Here is a 19123-nt window from a genome sequence, read left to right as displayed (position 1 = left end):
GTTTGAAGGTCTTGAAAACCCCAGGAAACCTACTTTAAAGTTAGCAGCAGAAATTTGGTTATACAAGCAACCTCCAGCTAAGAAACAGAAATACTGTCAAGTGACTTGTGCATCCACATCGGAGCCAAACACCACAGCTCATATTTCAGTAGGCTGTTTGGCACAATAAGAAGAGTAATACAAGTTTCAGATTGGGGGGCGAGGGGAAGCACTTTTACACGGCACGAATTATAAGGAAAATCTTGTTGGGTTTGCACACATTGTAGGAAGGGGACAATTCCAGATTCAGCAAATACATTTTTTTGCCATACGTTGTTCTCTCTTCTCTGTACACATTTCGTGTCGGCGGCTACAGTGCTGCTTGGTAAGACTGATCTCCTGAAGCATGGCCAGTATGTGTGGCTACACGTTGAAAACAATGAGTCTGGTTAGAGACATTTTTTCCATGTTCTTGGAGGCAGCCGAATGAGGGAATAGAAAAACACATGCACAAAAACCCCAAACGAGCTCCTTCCAATATTCTGCACAACTCATTACGTATACCCTCTTCCAGCTCCTGTCCCTGGGGTGAGGTATTTATTGTGAACATATATATTCGATCCTGCCTAACTCTGTAGGGGTGAGTAGTACACCTGCTCACTGGGGATGTCTGGAGTGGTCTACGATTTTCCTCTGGGCTTCTGGCAAGGAGCCCAGACTGCCTCCAAAAAAAAATTAAGGCGGCCTCAGCATGTGGAATGAACATGTGCTTAATGTGTTCATACCCAAATGAAGGGGGAGTGGGTTGAACACAAAGTCAACTAGCAGAGGCGCCTACAAAGCCAGGCTTATTTATCTTGGGTCAGAAGGACTGAGTAAAGACCACAGATGTTTCAAGAAGAGGTTACGCATGCAGAGAAAAGGCCTCAGGATTTCACCCTACATATACAGTTAAAATCATGTGGGATCTGCACTAAGACGCACAGAAACCCACAACACTTTTCTGGTTAGCTCGGCGCATGGTGTCTCCATCACCACACACGGTGAATGTTGCTACAAGATAATTGATACCTCTGAGAAACCTCACCCTGGAACAAACGGATAGATGCATAATGCCGAGGCTTTGGGTTTCAGAAAATAGTGGCCTCGTGTCTGAGGTATTGATCCAGGGGCTGATTTTCCTGTGCTGTGGTCCCTATAAATTCATTTGCAGCCATGCAATGCAAGGCATGAAAGAGTAGCCAGTTAGAACAGCAACATCTTGCTGTCCTCTCCATGCCAGGATGAATGACAATAGCAGAGGAGAAACTGGGCCCCTGATGGTCCACTGGTGTTAAGGGAAGTCCTTCTACAGGCCAATCCATCACTGGGGCAGCATTCATTGGGACACCAGTGCATCCAAGGCCATCTGAAAAGCCAGCCCTCCCCTCACTTGCACGGTTGCATAAGGGCTTCCACCAACACCAGATGACTGCATGCTGCTGGGCCCGGTCATGCTGTCCCCATCATCCCCAGCTTGTTCTCAACCACAGCAAACCAGGAAAGGCATGTCCCCTCTGCAGGAGTCTGGAGTATGGGGCTGGTGAACTGGGTACAGGCCAACAGGACAGACTACATGCCTGCTAGGAAGTATTGGGAAACACTGAACCTTTGTGGGACAGCATGGCTCCAAGTTCTTTTCTACCCACCATGACCCAGGCCAGAGTGAACACATCAGGAGTTGGCTGACAACTTGAAGTCACACACATACCACAAGATGCCTCCTGACCTTCATTGCAGTCACCAACCCCTCTGCAAAGTTGAGCCTGGAGCCTCACTCCAAGTCACCAAGGGTTGTGAAAGTGCAATATCTGCAAGTTCCAGTGCTAAATGCCTCATTCAAGGAGATTTTACCCACACCTTCAGCTCTCCTGTGAAATGTGAATCTTCATTGCTACCTAGGAGAACTTTTGCAATCTCTGCTCTCTCCCCTGCCTGATGAAGGGCACGTGTGCCCGAAAGCTTGCAAATAAATAAAATAATTTGTTGGCAAATATCTAGTTGGTCTAAAAACAGGTATCACCTCTTCCATGAGTTCTGATCATTCAAGGACCTAAGCTCTGGAGCAATTTGCAAACAGTAGGAGCCCCAAAAACAGTAGTCCGAACATGGCTGAACAGCTGGCGTGAGCTGAAATTAGGAGATTGGGTTGATTTTCCTTCTTAATAAGTTTGTCACCAGTTTCATCTTGTTTTTCCCCCACGCTTGACCCAGTGAAGCAAGAAAACCACAAACCCCTATTAATTAGCTCACGGAAGTCTGCCCCCGCTATAAACATCCGTTGCAACAGCGCTAACGCACAAGAGGGATCCGTCAGCAGTTTGCAAACCTCAGGAAAAGGGGGCACTTTTTCAGGGAACGTGCCTGTGCTCCAGAAATTGTAGTTAATGCAAATCAAAGTAATTTATGCAGGACCTCCCACAGAGATTAAGATGTCCGAATTCGCAAGAAAGGGGAAACGTACACTGACTCGAAATCTAAAGCAATTTTATTCCTGTTATTGCTCTCCGTAATTGCTTTTACATATTGCACGGCACTGCTGCCAGTACGGTTCAGCTGGAACCTCTTTCCAAGAGAGCTTGGCTCTTTCCTTCTTGTTTAAACTGAGAAAAAGTGCTCTCTCCAAACTCCCAGACAAACCCAGGCGTGCCCTCTTCTCCAAGGTTATGCTAAGCACATCAGGTCACTTTGCCGTACTTCTTCAATACCTGGAGGCCCTTCGCCTACCCCTCCCTGAGGACATGTAGATCAGAAACTCCACTGTAAATCTTGGCATGATGTCATTAAACAAGGACAGGTTTCCAACATTACATCACCCTGTCTGGGTTGAAAATCAGAATCATGTGGCTCAGAATTTCCATGGAACAAACTAAACCATCCTTCTCTCTCTCTTTCATTATTCAACAGGAGAAAGTGAATTACAAATGAAACCATAAACTGAAAGAGTAACGACAGTACACCTAATGGTATCCATCAAATATAATGAGCCTGTATATGTTCCCTTCTGCTAGCAGCTGGCATTTAAATACAACACATTGCCAGGTAAATGTCAGGAACAAACATATAGGATTTCACTGCTCAAGTCTTATAATCCCTTCGGTGATCAGAAAAGAAAAAAGTTTGAAGGATGAAATGTAGCTTCACGAGACCATTACATTTGCCTTATTAGGAAACGAGAAAGGGTAAGTTATTCTCCGAGCTAGGCTCAGCAGAGACACTAGTAGCTCAAAAAAAACCTTTGGATGGTAGCCCTTCCAAAGGAGAATCAACCTAAACTGAGACCTGCTATCCAGGGTGTCAGAAATGGAGAGACTGCGAGCTTCTTGCGCTCTTTTCCCAATATCATTCCTTCTCCTCACCGAAGTACCCAAATGGTTTGCTTCCCAAACTGGACAGAAGTCATCAGCATTGATAACTGGCCAACAGGGGTTGGTAGTGAAGCCAAATTAAGTCTCAACCTTCTTAGTCTATCAAGTTTGTTCTTACTGGTTTATTTTTGAGTTCAGTAGATAACTGCCAAAGGCAGCACTGCCTCCAAAGCAAGAAAATACCAACCAACTGCCCAACACATTCAATAATGCTGCTGCCTGACTTTCACAATGCTGCCTACTCAGTGCTGTCTTGCTCGTTGTTGTCCATAGGCATCAGGCTTTGCCAATGTAGTGATCATTGTAGAGCCACCAGCATAAATGGCTGTAGCTTATGCATCTTGCCCTATGCTGCATACACAAGACAGTGCCTGTTTTTTTTCTCCACACCTCCAGGAACGGGGATGTGCCAGCACATCCAGAAGCAAATGGTTCCAGGTGTTGGTGCCACCAGATACCTGGTGTCCCCCACGGGAGGGTTTTGACCTTTCCATGCATGCCCGTTGACACCAACTTTCATTGAAATGTCACCCTTTGACTTGACGCAAGTCAAATAGCTTCCAATCTTTTTTACAAGAATGCTTGCCATTCCTTTTTCAGCCAGCTCCAGTATCAGCCAACCTGCAAAAGTTCACAACCCTAGGCACATATTCTGCAAGATCTACGCCAGCAAACCTCTGCATCCAGGCTGATTTCACTGCAGGCCTGGGGCTCAATTTAAGACATTATACAATTTGCACAGGTAGTAAATAGTAGTATGAACACAGACTTTCTGAGGCTAGATGCACAAGTTGGCCACATAAAAAAAGTAAACTATCTGCTACATCATTGTTAAACCTCAATAAAATGTATTTTTATGACTATTTGAACAAGAAAACACATCTCAGCTTGCATTGTATGCAGCTAAGAGCCAAGGGGCATTCAGTACCAAATGCTTCATGCGTGCAGAGCAGATAGTTCTTTATACAGGTTGTAAAAGAGAATTCACAACAAAGTCGGGAAGGATAAAATAACGTTTGCATTTTGAAACCACCTTTGAAGGGCTATGTCAGCACAGCCAGTCTGAGCCGTTCACATTGCAACACCTGAACCAAGTGCTAAACCAGGAGTCCCCCAGTAAATCCCAATGGAAATCAAGCATTTGCATATAGTCATCAGATACATAATCTGTAAGCAGATCATTAATTTTATGTTTCCTCCCAAGTGTGTAGACCCTCTGCCACTCATGCGTGACCTCTGCAGGTTCCTTCAGTTATTATGAAACGGTATCACTGTACAATTTAAATGTCATTAATCTGGTGTAGAGTCACAAAACAGTTTGCAAAAAACCCCCCGCAAAAAATCCTTTGTCTGCATTGCATCCAGACCTCTCTGAGCACATCCACACATATTGCACATACACATATTACACATGCACACTGACAAACCCAAGACATTATCCCTAGGTAGTACCACTGCAAGATGATGCTGTATATAAAGCCTCACCAACCACAGCCAAATATTGCATGCTTCATTTCTGACTGGGCTGACAGCACGGCTTGGACTGTGTCACCCAGCCTCGCCATTAATCACAAGCTTTTTCAGAGGGAAAATTTTAGATGGCTGTAGACATTTTCTAGACAGCACTATGACTTGGAAAGAGTGATAGCTGAGCGATTTAATCCGTATGCTACTAATGTGCTATTTCAACAAAAAGGCGGCCTTGGAAAAAAATAAATGACAGCAGGTCAAGCGAAGAGAAACCTACCTATTAAATCTATGAAATACTAGGAAGTGGAGAGGAGAGAGCTCTAGACATCTTTAATAAAGAACGCTAAAAAGAGGCTGGCTTGGAATGCTTTATTTTCCATCAATCCATGCCATGTTATATGACTGTGGCTTAACGTGCCAACTCCCCCCTTGCACTTCTGTACAGGCTTTGCAGCAAAAGAGGTGATATCAGAGTTGGCACGGCCAGTAAAGCAAGCAGCCAGAGCTATAAATTAGCTTCTCTGAGCAGTCGGCCGGGGGAGTGAAAAAACACACTGGAGTATGCGTCTGCGACTCATCTCAACAGAGAAAGTCAGGTCGGTAGCAGTTTTATTAAAAAAATCTTTTTGGAGACAGACAAAAAAAAAAAAAATGTGAGTAAACCTGAGTTCAAGCAAGTTATTTTTATCCTTCCGAATTAGGCTCAGGTCCAGCAAAACCGCATACACGTGTGTAAAGTTATATACGTGAGAAGTCCTTTTGAAGTCAGCTGGGCCACTTAGATGCATGAAGCTTTACCAGATTGGAGGATTGTTCCTGAGTTTAAACAAATAAATACTTTTGCTAGTGTGCTCCATCCAGGCCAACCATTTCTATTTGTAGCGTTGCACACTGGCACCGTGAAAACACAAGGATTTCGGGGAAGCTTGGATCCAGATCTGAACCGGATACAAGCAGCTGGGGCTCCATTAACAGATCATGCTTTGTCTTCACAACCGGAGGATCTCTGCATATGTTGAAAATGTTAATTAAATAACCTTCTAGGTGGCCTGGTTAGACTGGTAATTACTCCCTTCCATTTGGGGAGACAGCAGCATAATGACATATTTAAAGGAGCATTAGCAGAGCAGGGAGTAGAAACCCGGGGTCTCGTCGAATCTTTGAGCCACTAGACTTGGTCTCCTACCAAGTAGTCCAACGTCCTGGTTTGCTTTCACAAACGGGATTGCCTTACTCGGCTTGCACACCAGCCAGAGTGTTAACTCCTTGGACTAAGGAGAAAAACAAAGCAAAAGCATCACAATAGTTCAATTGCCAGCCAACAGCCTGGCACATTTGCAAGGCAAATTAATCCAGGTAAAAATATTAAAGAAATCCCTCACGTTTAAAATATTCAAACCCAACACCTGTGAAGGCAATGAGAAAGAACTTGTGAATACAATGAAATTAAATCTGGGCTTGTCCGCATCAGCGATTATTGCTCTATAAATGCAAGCAGAGCGCAGGATTAAAGGCAAATCAGCATTTCCATCCGACAGCGGCACAGCCCCTGACAGGCACCGAGGTTTCAGCTCTGAACGCTGCCGTTTCTACTTTGTTTTGTCTTGTTGCTCCTCGAAACGTTCAACAGCTTAAAAGCACCTCTGGCACCTCGCCCACACTTTCTGGGTTAACCCAATATAAAAAATAAGGCGTTCCCTTTATTTCTGATGTCTTGATTTTGCTAGTACTCTTAGAAAAAGCTAAGCAGGAAAAAGAATAAAAAGCACTATCCTTTGCACGTCATACAAAAATGCAAGACATAGAACTACAACTCCTCTCACCCCAGGACAAAGACCTGGCATTAGGCTAATAACAGGCACTTCTGTCGGCCATTCACAATGTCGCTCTCTTGGCAGGATGGAGAGTACAGACATGCTAGAGCCTGCAAGTCATTTTGCACCTTGCTTGGCAGAAGGAGAAGGGAACATCTGGTATTTTCAAGTCAACTTGGACAATGAGATGCAGTTAAGTTATTCATATGGCTCAAAATCTGCTCATTCTGTTTCTGGAGAAGCCAATCTTAAAAAAAAAAATATGTTTAACAACATAGAAAAAGTGCAGAGCTTGACCATGTACTAATGGCACCCACTAACTTTGGTTCCATGTTAATGATGTGTCAGGCTCTACCCCGATAAGGGCTAACCTTTTTGGCAGGGGCACCACACATTAGTCCCACACCCTTCCGAAATGCCACTCCAAACCCCTTCTCCTGGCCCATCTCCTGCCCTGTGCTCCCCATCTGATCTGTTGTTCTGCGTTCAGCTCCCTGCCCTATCTACCACTGTGCTCCCTGTCTGATCTGTTGCTCCGAGTTCAGCTCCCTGCCCTATCTGCCGCTGTGCTTCCTGGCCCTCCCCAATTTGCTACATGCCATGCACAGGGGCTACCCTGCCACTTGGTGCATGTGTGCAGCAGGTTGACCACCCCTGCTCTACTTTAGCAGGACAATGAACATAGAGCATGGAAGAGACCAAAAGCATTTGACCCAACCTAACCAAGCATTTGATAATAAAATATAATTTAATAGGACTCTAATGAAATTCGCCATCGTTTTTCACAATACATAGCACTACCCTCCTCAAGCAGTCACATCAATCCTTGTAGCTACTGAACGAGTGCCAAATCTCACCCAAAGAATTGAACAGCAAGTTATGTACTTCCCAATGTGGCTTTCTTGGAACTCTCCTCTGTAGAATAGTATTGAACAGCTGCCATTTTCCACTGAGTTGTATGCAAGTGTTCATAAGCACCTACACAAAAGTGATCATCCTGGAAATTTCCAAGGATTTTTCCAAAATGGACTGGCCATGCGTATAGAATCACAGAAAATTAGGGTTGGAAGGGACCTCAGGAGGCCATCTAATCCAACCCCCTGCTTAAAGCCTTTGCCAGTATAGCTATAGGATTTGTGCTCCAGTGGTATCCTGCAGCACTTTTATTCCCAAAGATCCCGAACAGTCAGGCCACACGTTGTCCGCTCCTGTCACACATCCATCTCTAGAATGAAAAGCCACTGCCAGTAGCCTAACTGAATACTGAGGGTTTTAAACTTGGTTTCATCCCTCACCATGTCTTGCTCTGCAAATCTGCAAGGACCTATTCAATAAGGAGCTGCCGGTACTGGTTCTCTAATAGACTACTCCACACCCCACGAAAACAGGCAAGAATATAACAAAGCAACCTTTGGAAAAAGGCCATGAGAGCGATCCTAGAACGTATAGGGCATTGGTCAATTGGATGATATCACCGGGCATGCTATGGCAAAATCTTGCCAAACTTTGCCTGGTCAGGCGCTACAATGTTCCAACCAAATGCCTTTAGCTTGATGGAGAAGGAACAGCACCGGAAAGGATGTTGCCTTTCAGTGATGGCAGGGATGATTGCCATCTGAGGGGTATAATCCAGATCTCTGAGCTAAGCTCACATTATTGCCATAGCATGTACATAGATGTAGGCTTAGAGAAACTGGCAGAAGCATCAAAAGTTAAAAACTTGGCCCTAAAGTCTATACATGTATGTGACTGCCCTGGTGTCCTCAAAGGTCAACCTCTAAGTTCACGTCTACCTTGACTGGGAAGTACACCCCACGCACATGCTCCACACAAGCCGTCTCCCAGAGATGAAGCAATGCGATCACCCTGGCACTGCTCTTCTGATCTCTGTATCAGAGGAGTTCAACGGGACATGCTCAAGGCCGTCCCACCAGGATCGTGTTGCCTCGCATTCAAGACGCGGGGCACGTGGAATGGGAGTGAGGGGCTGGCATAGCATAGCACCTAGGTGGTGCAGCCAGGGCCAACATTTCTCATTTCCCTTGCGGTCTTTCAATGCAAAATGTAAAGATTAGAGCTGACATCAATCAACACATCCATGGGACTCCCATAATGCCTCACAGTGGCTTTCTAAGGAGGAAGACCACAGGATATCTTGAAAGATTTGGTCAAGCCAGGAAGCACAGGCATAGCGCCTGAAGCACTGGACTCATAACACACACGTGGTCACCAGAATGTCACTCGTGAACCAAAATGTTCAGTTTTGGTTAACAGTTTTTGTGTTTGTCAACCAGTTTTTCATTCACGAGTCAAGATGTGCCAGTGACCCCTACTCTTGGACTGTGAGATGTATAGAAATTGGGTATCCAATACCAAGTATAGGCTTTTCTGAACCAGCCGCTCTCCTTCTAGTTGGCATCCAATTAAAAAAATGGGGGCATTAGCTTTTACGATACAGTATTTAAAAGAAAAGGACAAAAAACAAAACACGTGCCACCTCTCTCTGGGAAGGTATATGCAATGGGAAGTCCAAGTTCGCAGGTCACTGAAACCACAAGAGCATTGCTTACTACACTCCAGGAGGAGAAAAAGTCATTTAATCTTGCTCCGTTGGCTGCTTCTTTTCTTTCCCTCTCTTTGCTGAACGGTTCTTTGCTATTTCACAATGTTGTCCTCTCATTCCCAGCATAAAGGCCAGCTGCCACTTGCCAATCCCTGTCCTGACATTTCTTAGCTTTTCTAAATTTCTATTTTGAACAAGATCTCGGCAGAAAAATTAACTTGTGTAACCTGGCTTCAGGCTTGGCCCGTTTTCAAACATACCCGGCCTTCCCAGAGCTTCACAGAGAGATCCACACAGCCTCAGAACTAATTGAATTTTAATGAGAGGAAGTCATTTTTCCACTGGATGCATGTTGTGCTGCAGAAATATTTAGCAACTCCTCTGACCTTGCCTGTCGGACTATAACTGTGACACAGCATACTAGCAAAGAAGCCATAATCTCTATTATGAACTAACGGCTGTAGTGGAGCTCTGTTTGGTTTGTAACCCCCTCCCCCTGTTAAAAACGTGAATAAAACCATTCAAACTTTCAAAAAAAATAAATGATCCATTCAAGTTCTACTTGATTTCATTCCCGGCGGAGCTCGGGCAAGCATACGACCTCCCCCAACTTTGTGCACTTGCTGGTATGTATTGAGATGAACACGATCCGAGCCTCCAGATATTTCTGTATCTGTCATTCCAACCTATTCCAAGCTCCCAGGAAAACCTACAGACTCCTAGCAGTCTGCCAACTCGACAGCTATAGAAAACACCTCGAAATGCATGATTAGCTGTTCGAGGCTTACACAAAAAGCGTGCCCTAACAGGCGGTGTGATAGCTTCGATGTCAGCGGAACAGGTTCGGAGTCTGGATATTAATAAACAGCTTTCTAGGAGCAGGTAGCTCGTTAGCAAGGTGCATCCTTTTCCATCGTTCTGACCAAGATTTTCTCCACGCTTCCGGACTTCAGACTGCAAGGGTTAAAAACCCAAAGGAAATTAGGTTACTGAGAAAGGAAGGAAAATCAGGTTACGGTCTGCTGATTTCATGAAACTCTTTTATTTGCATTTAATTGTATATCCAATTGACAGCTATCGGCATCCTGATTTGTGTGTGTGTGTGTGTGTGTGTGTGTGTGTGTGTGTACATGTTAACAAATAAAATCTCCTTCCTCGCAGAGCGGAGGAGGCAGGGAGGGAAACAGGCAGGAATCTGAAGCAAGTATTGCAGGGAGCTCGGTTGTTCTGACAAATTGCCCACTCCTGGTAAAATCATTTTTCTGGGCTTTTCTCTAAGTGCCTGCAATCATCTAGCTGATGTGTGTTGCAATCAGTGCTGACACCATGGAAACAGACTCTCTCTGATGGCGAGAAGATGCAATGGGTCTCTTTTTTTCCTCCCGCTAAGACGGATGCTGCTTTCATCAGGGCTAGTTTATTTTCCCCGATGATGCTCATGCCCGAATCAACACAGCATTGGCATCTGCACAAACACCCCCATGCCGTTGTTTCGTCGAGTGGCTAGAAGTCTTATTTCCAGATGACCGTGAAAAGCCAGCCCATTACAGGGGTACAGCAAGCTTTCAGGACAGCTATGAAAACCTCATGGCTTTAAGTCCTTGTCATTTGTGAGAGCACCTTCTGGCTTGCACAAATTCCAGACGTCCCATAAATAGGCTACTGCAGAGGATCCCATTATGAGGAATAGCAAATATGCAGTTCCTCTTAGGAGCTCTTTCACTCGGCAACTCAGTATTAGTATGGAATAAGCCACTTCAAATGGCCCAAGGAGCTCTTTCACAAATGCCATCTTGGCTGTCCTCTAGTCTGGATGTCATACATTGATTTCTTCGAGAGAATCTACTAGATTCATAAGGGCCAAATACTCCAACAAGCTTCATTGCTTTACATAATAGCTCTGCTTCAACACAGCTTTCGATCAGAGGACTGATTTTCTTTTTCTGGCAGCAAGTCCAACCCTGGTAAAAGACACTCCGATGCACATTGAACCCAACTTTTACCTTCCTCCTTAATTGCTAAATTTCCCCGGGAACATGTATTTAATGCAGTTAGACACTCAGCCAGAATCCTTCTAGCTGGGATTTGGCAGAGATGTTCAGTCACTTGAGTTTTTTGCTCTGTTTACAGCAGAACAGCTCCCAGATGTTGGTAATATTAAGCAGCCTGGAACTTTCCTTCTGAGTCATGGACAGGACAGTGCAGATGTGGGCTAACTTCACCGGTCACCCTGGTTTGGAGATGTTCCCTGTTCCTCTCCTGTCTTATTCAACTAGTTCTAAGGAGCCACAACATGATAAATGCAATCAGTAAGACATGCAATGCAACGGACCTAATTATGAATCCATCTACTCTGGCTTTGGTTCACGGCTTTCAGCGGGGCTCCTACAGATTTTCACCAACATACACAAGGGCAGAGTCAAGGCCAATGTTCTTGGACATACAAGAGGCAAAAAAGTCAACAGGATCCCAGAAACTGCAGCTTAAATGAGACTTAGGGTGAAGTTTGTCAGTCAAGCTAGGTGCCGAATGGCAGAAAGCGTCTGAAATGCAAGATATTGGAGGAATTATCTATAGTCCTGGATCTGGCGCTCTCTGTTTTAACACTGATTAAGCAGATCTGCACAGGAACAGTACACAGTCCAAGGCTTTTTTTTTTTAAATAAAAATGATTGTGTGGGGAAGGGTTGGGAGCAACCAGCTAGAAGAGCGATGAGACGAGCGAGTGAAGAGGGCTACTGCATCACAGGGCAAGAGTTTGGGATTCGTCGTTGAGCCCGTGGCAGGGGCAGCAGCTCTCCCTAGGGCTGTCTTCTATCCCTGAGAATGAAGGAGTTGCTTTCCTTAGCCTCTACTTCCTAGCCGCAGAAAAAGATGGGGACACAAAGCCCGTTTATGATAAAGGGCAATTCTGTACTAATCCTCCATATATGTTAGGCAAGTGACTTCCCTGAGTATTACAGAAAAATAGCTTCTCTGGACCGGAATCCAAACCAGAATTACCAGATCAAACTGGCAGTGATGAGTCAAGAAGGTTACGAGTATCCACATCAAATGGGATTTTGATAAGATACGGAGTCGCTCAGTAGCTGGTTTTAAGAGAAACCAGTAGCTCAACCGGCCCAAACAGCCACATATCTCCTTTACAGGCTTCACACTGCTAAACTCCACTTCATTGCATTCAAGCCAACCCCTGAATCTACAGGCACTCATGCTCCAGAAATACTCTCCAGAGCTAAACGAATCCAGAGCTCCTCTTCTGTCTTGCATTGCATGAAAATCAGACACAGATGCATCTTAAATTAGAAATACTGCAATAAAATCGATTGGCCCGATGTATCAGCTGACGCAAGTCTATGGAGCCGTGTTGGAAGCAATGGATGAATGTCAAGTGGAACCAGGTGAGAACTTGACCCCCGGTTCTGATGACTACTACAACAGAAATGTATTATCTGGTAAATCAAGCATATGACATTCTTCAGCAGAGAAACTTGGACGGGTCCCAGCTTCACACAATAGCAGAACGAGCCCCACCGATGAGCTGTATGCAACACTCATCACCCAGAGCAGCAGCTCGTAGGCTTTGCAAAGCCTCCCCGACAGCTCACGCCTGCACCTTACCTCAAAGACTTCCTCATCCAGTATCCTGGTTCCAAATACAATGATGCCGTTGACATCAATGATAGGATGGCTGCTTCGGTCGAGGAACTTGGTGACCTTCTTTTTACAGTCCAAAACCAAGGTGACATTTTTCTTCTGCACGCTGATGGCTATTCTATGCCACCTAGGATACAACACAGCGTGACACCGCATTAAACAGAGCCTTGTGCTTTCTGTCATAACCCAACCAATTTTAATAGCTACTTAAGTGTGAAAAGTGCTTGATTAAAAGGAAAGGAAAAAAAGAAAACCCAAACACTGTCCCATTCCCTCAATGAGGGTGGAGGGTGAAAAGTGCTCTTGGGCAAAAAATTGCTCCCACCCAAGCCCTCAACCTGTTGGTTTTTATATGGTTGGGGGATATCTTAGATCACTTAGCACTGGAAAGGCAGGGAAGTCTACACAGATCTGGGCTCACAGGGACACAAGGAGGCAGAAGCCCTTGCTGTGTGCCAACTTTTCCCCCTTCCAAAGTGTTACAAAGGATGGTTTACATGGACTTTAAATGGCATAGTTTGGTGCAGATCCTTTGCATGGGAGTGGATTTAATCCCTATCTCCCTAATATCCCGGTGCCCAGTTTGCCAAATAGTCCACTAATATAAAAGGCAACCACTTTGTTGCCCTCATTTATGGGGCAGAATATAAGGGCTCAGTTACGGAGCACAAAACACTCGGGAAAAGAAAGCATCTAGTGCAGACAAGGGGTAGACCTACAGACTTTCTATTGAGCTCATCTTGACGCACAAGAAAAGCAGTGCAAAACATTGTACTTACTTGCCATCTGATAGGTTAATGCCTCTAAAGAGAGGGTAGTCCTCAGGGCCTGGCTTTCCTGTATGGTCTTCGTACAGGAATACAGGAGATCTACCCATCTCCATGCCGATCTGCTGGATCCCTTGTTCATTGTAAATGGAGACCAAGAAGGACTGACCTCCTTTCTTTGCTTTTACAGTGGTTAGGATGGAGAAGTCTTCAGGAAATGGAGAAGCTGAAGTGGAAAGGCAAAGAGTTTAGTCTTTCTTTTGGGTAGGCACAATCCCTGCTTCCTTGCACCTGATGAACAGCGGGGGAAATACTACCATTTGCTCACTCTTCCAAAATGTGGTGGCATGAACAAGCTCCAGAGTGCTGCTCAAGGCAAGAACAGGATGCAACGAGGCATTTCCTTGGCACCAACTTCCCCATTTAAGACAAAGCCCACTGAGATGAGGGGCTCTTCTGGTGATGACTCCCAGGTAAAAAAGCACAGCGGCTCCTTCTGATGGTTCATTCAGTCACCCAACCCAGCAACGAAACTTCTTTGGGATCATCTGATAAATCAATCTCAGCCTTTACAGTGGCTTGTAGTACTGAAACTACAGCTATGCCACATTGGGACTCCCCTGCTAAAACAGAATAGGGCCCTTATTGTTCTTGATTGCAAATGGTGGGTGTAAATCGGTAGTGCTGCACTTGTACTTCTTTCATGGAGACGTTTGCGATCCTCTTAGGAGAGAAGTCACAGATGCTCCATATTCCTGCGTGCCACAAGATCCCCAGACTGTTGTGGGATGGCAAAAACTCAGCCCAAATTTATAGGTGCCCCTGGTTAATTAGATGCATACAATGGACTAGGGGGTTGTTGGGTTTTTTTTGACGGGGGGCTGAGAGGGGAGGAGAGTCTGTTTTTGTTTAAGCTAAGTTTATTTTAGAAAGTAATGGAGCAGTCTGTGGCTTTGGCCCTCGGCACTGGCAGGGACAACAACAATTTAAAAGCAAAAGTCAATCCAAGTGTAAATGGAGACTTCAGTTTGTCCAAGCATTGGGGGGGAAAAAAAAAACAACACAAAAAACTATAGTGGCAAAGCTTGCCTTCCCTGCCAGACATCCAAAATGGTACCCTGGACCCTGTCCTCCTTCACACCAGAATTTAAGTGCAATTACAGTCAGAAAAGTCATTTTAATTATACAGGAAGGTCCCGACTGTAATCTTGCAAGGCCGCTGTCTCATGCCCTGCTGGTGGACTTAAGTGGTAGATACAGGCATTGAGGCACCGTCTGCACAGCAGTAGGGATCATCCTTTGCAACCCCAGATGGACTTAACTCCAGGCTGAAAGTCATGAGTTTTCCAGCTTCCAAAGCAGCATAGACACAGGGGCCTTTTTCTGTCGTCTACTCCAGCATTGGCGATGGGGAGATGGACCCAAATTACAAAACCCACATCCCAACTGAACTTTTCCCCCAAATATGGGGTGTTGCTCACTGAGCTGGCTTGCTCAGATGGTTAAATAGCTCTGGGCTCCTAAGAAAAACAGATCCCGGTCACTGCCAAACCTGTTAACGTGCCCTATTTAAGCACTGTAAGTTTACAGGGTGTCTTTCCCTTGGCTTAAGACGGTCAGAGAAGGAAGCAATTGTGCTCTTGGGCATAAGCAGCTAGGAAATCTTTAGCCCAGGAGTGCCAAAGGAGAGCGGGCGTTTCTGAAGAGCAGTGTGTGGCGTCAACATCTACGTGTGTGGTGCGAGGGAAGTTGTAGCCCCAAGGCTAATTTTTTAAATTGCAAATTCATAACCGTATCTACCACAAAAATGTCAGCCCGAGCGTCCAACAGATTCACCAAGTTTGCCCTCCCCTCTGTAGGCTTTTCTTAAATCATGAGGCTGCACAAGGGATTTTTTGACCTCTTATGGGTACAACGGACCTCAGCCTAAGCTACAGGGATTTCTTCAGATGACAGCCAGGCAAGTAAGTCAGGAAGACGAATGTCAGGTTATTTTCTCTGCTGCTTGGTTTTATGCATCTCCACCAGTTCCTTTGCTGCGAGCTCCTTTACCTGAAGTTCACCACTGCCTGTATTTTAAAATTATTTTAGCAAATGAACTCTACCTGGTGCTTAGCGATCATTAAAATCTGCAACAGAAAGTAGAAATCCATCCAATGTATGCAAGGCAACTTGCAGCAACAAAAATAATACCGACTGACATGGGAAGAAATTCATTCAATCAATTGTATCTGTCTGCTACAAGGCCTGTGTGGCTCATCCGAGGTATTATTCTGCACGGGGGCAAACGTCACTGAATCCCCAGCTGATGACTTCTGAGGACCTAGGCCAGGTTACAGCAGTTGTGGCATCTTGCCCTTTCCTGCCCAAGTGCAGCAGGGCTGGACCTGATGATCTGCAAGGTCCCTTCCAGCCCCTCACATCTATGAACATCAATCATTTTGAACAACTATCTGCAGGCAGCTTCCATGATTCATGATTTTTAAAGGTAATACTATAAAATGTGCTCAGGCAAGATCATCAGCTGACCACAGCACCACCGAAATCAAGGATGCTGCAGGCAATTTGCTCAAGCTGAAAACATGGACCAGGAAGACCTTGCAGCTAAAAGCATCTAACAAGGGGATGGAAGTTCATTCCCACCCAGCACAACTGACCTCCGCAATAAGACGGCAGGAGAAAACCTCTAGTAAGGAGTGGAGAACCAGCCCCCAAACCTTGTGCCACTAACTGAACTTATCTAGCCGACAACTATCCCTGCTCCTTGACGTATTAAGAGATGTGGCAATTGTGCCTGCCATGGGCTGAACAGGGCCCACGGCTGTCCTCCCTGCTGCACGCCACTTCCTTTGCAACTCTGAATCAAAACCATACACTTCCCTGAGTCCAATCACAAAGTTCAATTTAGGACCTTTTTATGTAAAATAGCTCGTGTCCAAAACTCTCCATAAAATGGAGAATTTCATTACGAATCCATCATATGGGACTTTTCAACCTAGACGTGCTGCTAGTTCTTTACAAACTTATTTTTCTTTTCTTTTTTTTGGTTTTGGTTTTGTTTTTGGTGGGGGAGGGCATTGTTTTATTAAAATATCTCCATGGCAATGTGGTGCTCTCAACCCAAACAGCCATCAGGGATGAATTATGGCCTACAGCACTCTGCTATTGCTGTTACCCTGGCAAAATAACAATGCTTTTTCTGTCTTGATTAGAAATGCCCCAGACTACTGAATGAGGTGTGGATGAGGTTCTGCTCGGGCTGCAGTAATAATAAGGTAATAAATACATAAAAAAAACACCAGACCCGATCCAAATCTCATGGAAGTCAGTGGAGACACCCATGGACTTTGGATCAAGGCCTCATATTCTGGTCTGCGTTTTCAAATAAGCTCACATTGGACGTTTCTGAGAACCCGGCGCTCCAGGGAAGGGAGTATAGCACTAGCATTTAATTCGGCTGGTTGTCTCTCATCTTCTCCCTGGGTAAGGGCCACTTCCAATCAGACTATTGCAAACTGCTCCTTGCATGACCCCTGCTTGGGAGCCCAGGGTTAACCCCCCTGCTTTGCACAATTTGGCAAGGGACACTACCGTGGCCCAAATTATCTCACCATACACTGCCCCTTTCATGCTGAAACAATGAGCTTGGAGTGAGCTGATGGCTGCTTCAGCATGCCATCACATGCCTCTCTCGGAGAACAGAAGCGACCCACGTTGCTAGTCGGGTCGCTTAGGGAGCGCTCCCAAAGCTGCTCCAGGAAGCTAAGGGGCTTTGCCCCTGCTTCACACCCATTTGCACACCAGTTCTGCCAGCCTGTTCCTGGCAAGTGGGACACAGGAGCTTTCTCATGTAGTGCTTTCTCTTGCAAATCCCAGGTCAAATGATGCTCTGCAGAGTTTGCTGCGGCTCAAGCCCTGTGCCTGGTACTACATAACACCTGTGCAACCTCATCATCTTCTCAATTGAGCCCTAATGAGCCCTGGATGATCCCTTTGGGCTTTGCACAGGTATATCTAATGGGCATCTAGGGAGCAGAAGTGGGAGCTTTGTTTCTTTTTAGCCACACTGGCTTTGCAGAGGCTTTAAAAAGCAGTCCAAATTAATTTTGTCACAGTCAGCAAGGCCAACGCTAGACCCATGACCGAACTACAATTTGTTTGGAAGGAAGTCATTTCTATAATCACCTTCCAGAGCAGAGCCCTCATATAATCCTATGCTGTTAGTGCAGCTGCTCAAAGCCCATTTATTTCGGGTGCGAATCATCTTCACCTTGAAGCAATGTCCCATTATAATCTAGGATGCATACTGTCCTTACATATACGTACTAGGGCTGGAGATAAGTGCACTTTTCTATCAATAAAGCAAAGAGTATTTGATTTGGGAAAAGAGTGCATGTGACTTCGTTTCTGTTGCTGCTATTTCTCTGCATTTCCCTGCCCTCGCATACAGCTGAAGGAACATGGTTTTACAGGGAAACCGAAGAACTAATTTAGAGAGCAAGGGGAAAAAAACATATCAGCAGATTTTCTTGCTCTTGTGGGTTTGAAACACACTCAGACCTTTTATTTTATTTTTTTTAAATGTGCTTTGTTGGCTGTGGCTAGAGAGGGAGAATGCAAAGCTCATAAAATTACCATCCTAGAGAAACACAAACTTCTAATTAGTACAAAATATTCTGTACGGTATTCATTTGCTGGCAGAGAGGGAAAGCTATGTTTTAAAAGCTTCTGCCCACACCCTCTCCCTTTGCTAATGTGAAATCAGAAAAGCCACATTGCTCCCGGTAAGTCTGTCTGCAATTCCTTCGTTATCATTATCTTTCCTCTCACTCGTCTGCTGGTGGGAATTGAAGTCCCCTGTAGCGATGGGGGGTGCATTCAGACAGCATCTGTGATCAGATGAGAAGCGTTGCTGCGGTGGCTCTGGACTGACATCCAAGAGACCCGGCTCTTTGTTCTCGTCTTCACCTGCATTCCTCTAAAGACTGCAACATGCTAGACGTGCCTGGCTTGCAAGCCTCGGGGGAGTGACAAGGCTGCTCAACCCAGCGCACGATGAGCCAGCCTGCCGGGAGATGGAAACGCTGATTTGAGGGACTCCGAGGAAATCCCCTCCAAGTTTTCCAGCCAAGGAGGATGGTGGACTTCAATGCAATGCCAACATCTTTCCTTGGGCTGGAGAGCGTTGAATGCACTGTGCTGCAGCTGCGTTATCCAGTCGCTTGCTCTGGAAGATCATGGGCACCGGCTCCTGGAAGATGCTGCCCACCACGTCCCTGGACCTTGACAGCATGAAAACCCACATAGGCCAAAACCCACCGGACAAGGTTTCAAGCTGTGGAAGCAGGGAAAGTGGCCTTTCCCGCACTGCCCCCAGTCCTGCAAACCACTTCATATCATTCAAGCCTGCCAATGTTTTGGCATTTCTTGGCTTGAAGATAAGTCACAGGGCCCAAACCTAAGACC

At 45.5% G+C, this 19123-nt stretch overlaps 1 protein-coding gene across 2 annotated transcripts in view; it reads right to left on the bottom strand.

The window, feature by feature from the left end:
* The window catches only part of COL5A1 (collagen type V alpha 1 chain), a 230191-nt gene that overhangs the window by 154974 nt on the left and 56094 nt on the right, over positions 1 to 19123 (bottom strand). For both annotated transcript variants that reach the window (XM_014603741.3, XM_014603740.3), the window contains exons 3-4: positions 13670 to 13883; positions 12855 to 13017 (exon numbers count right to left, since the gene is read on the bottom strand). In XM_014603741.3, coding sequence (XP_014459227.1) covers positions 12855 to 13017; positions 13670 to 13883 — 377 coding nt within the window. The remainder of the gene's footprint in view (positions 1 to 12854; positions 13018 to 13669; positions 13884 to 19123) is intronic.

This window comes from Alligator mississippiensis, chromosome 12, assembly GCF_030867095.1.
Source record: "Alligator mississippiensis isolate rAllMis1 chromosome 12, rAllMis1, whole genome shotgun sequence".
NCBI lineage: Eukaryota > Metazoa > Chordata > Crocodylia > Alligatoridae > Alligator > Alligator mississippiensis.
The sequence above is the reverse complement of the archived record's forward strand: the minus strand, read 5'-3'. Positions and strand labels throughout refer to the sequence as shown.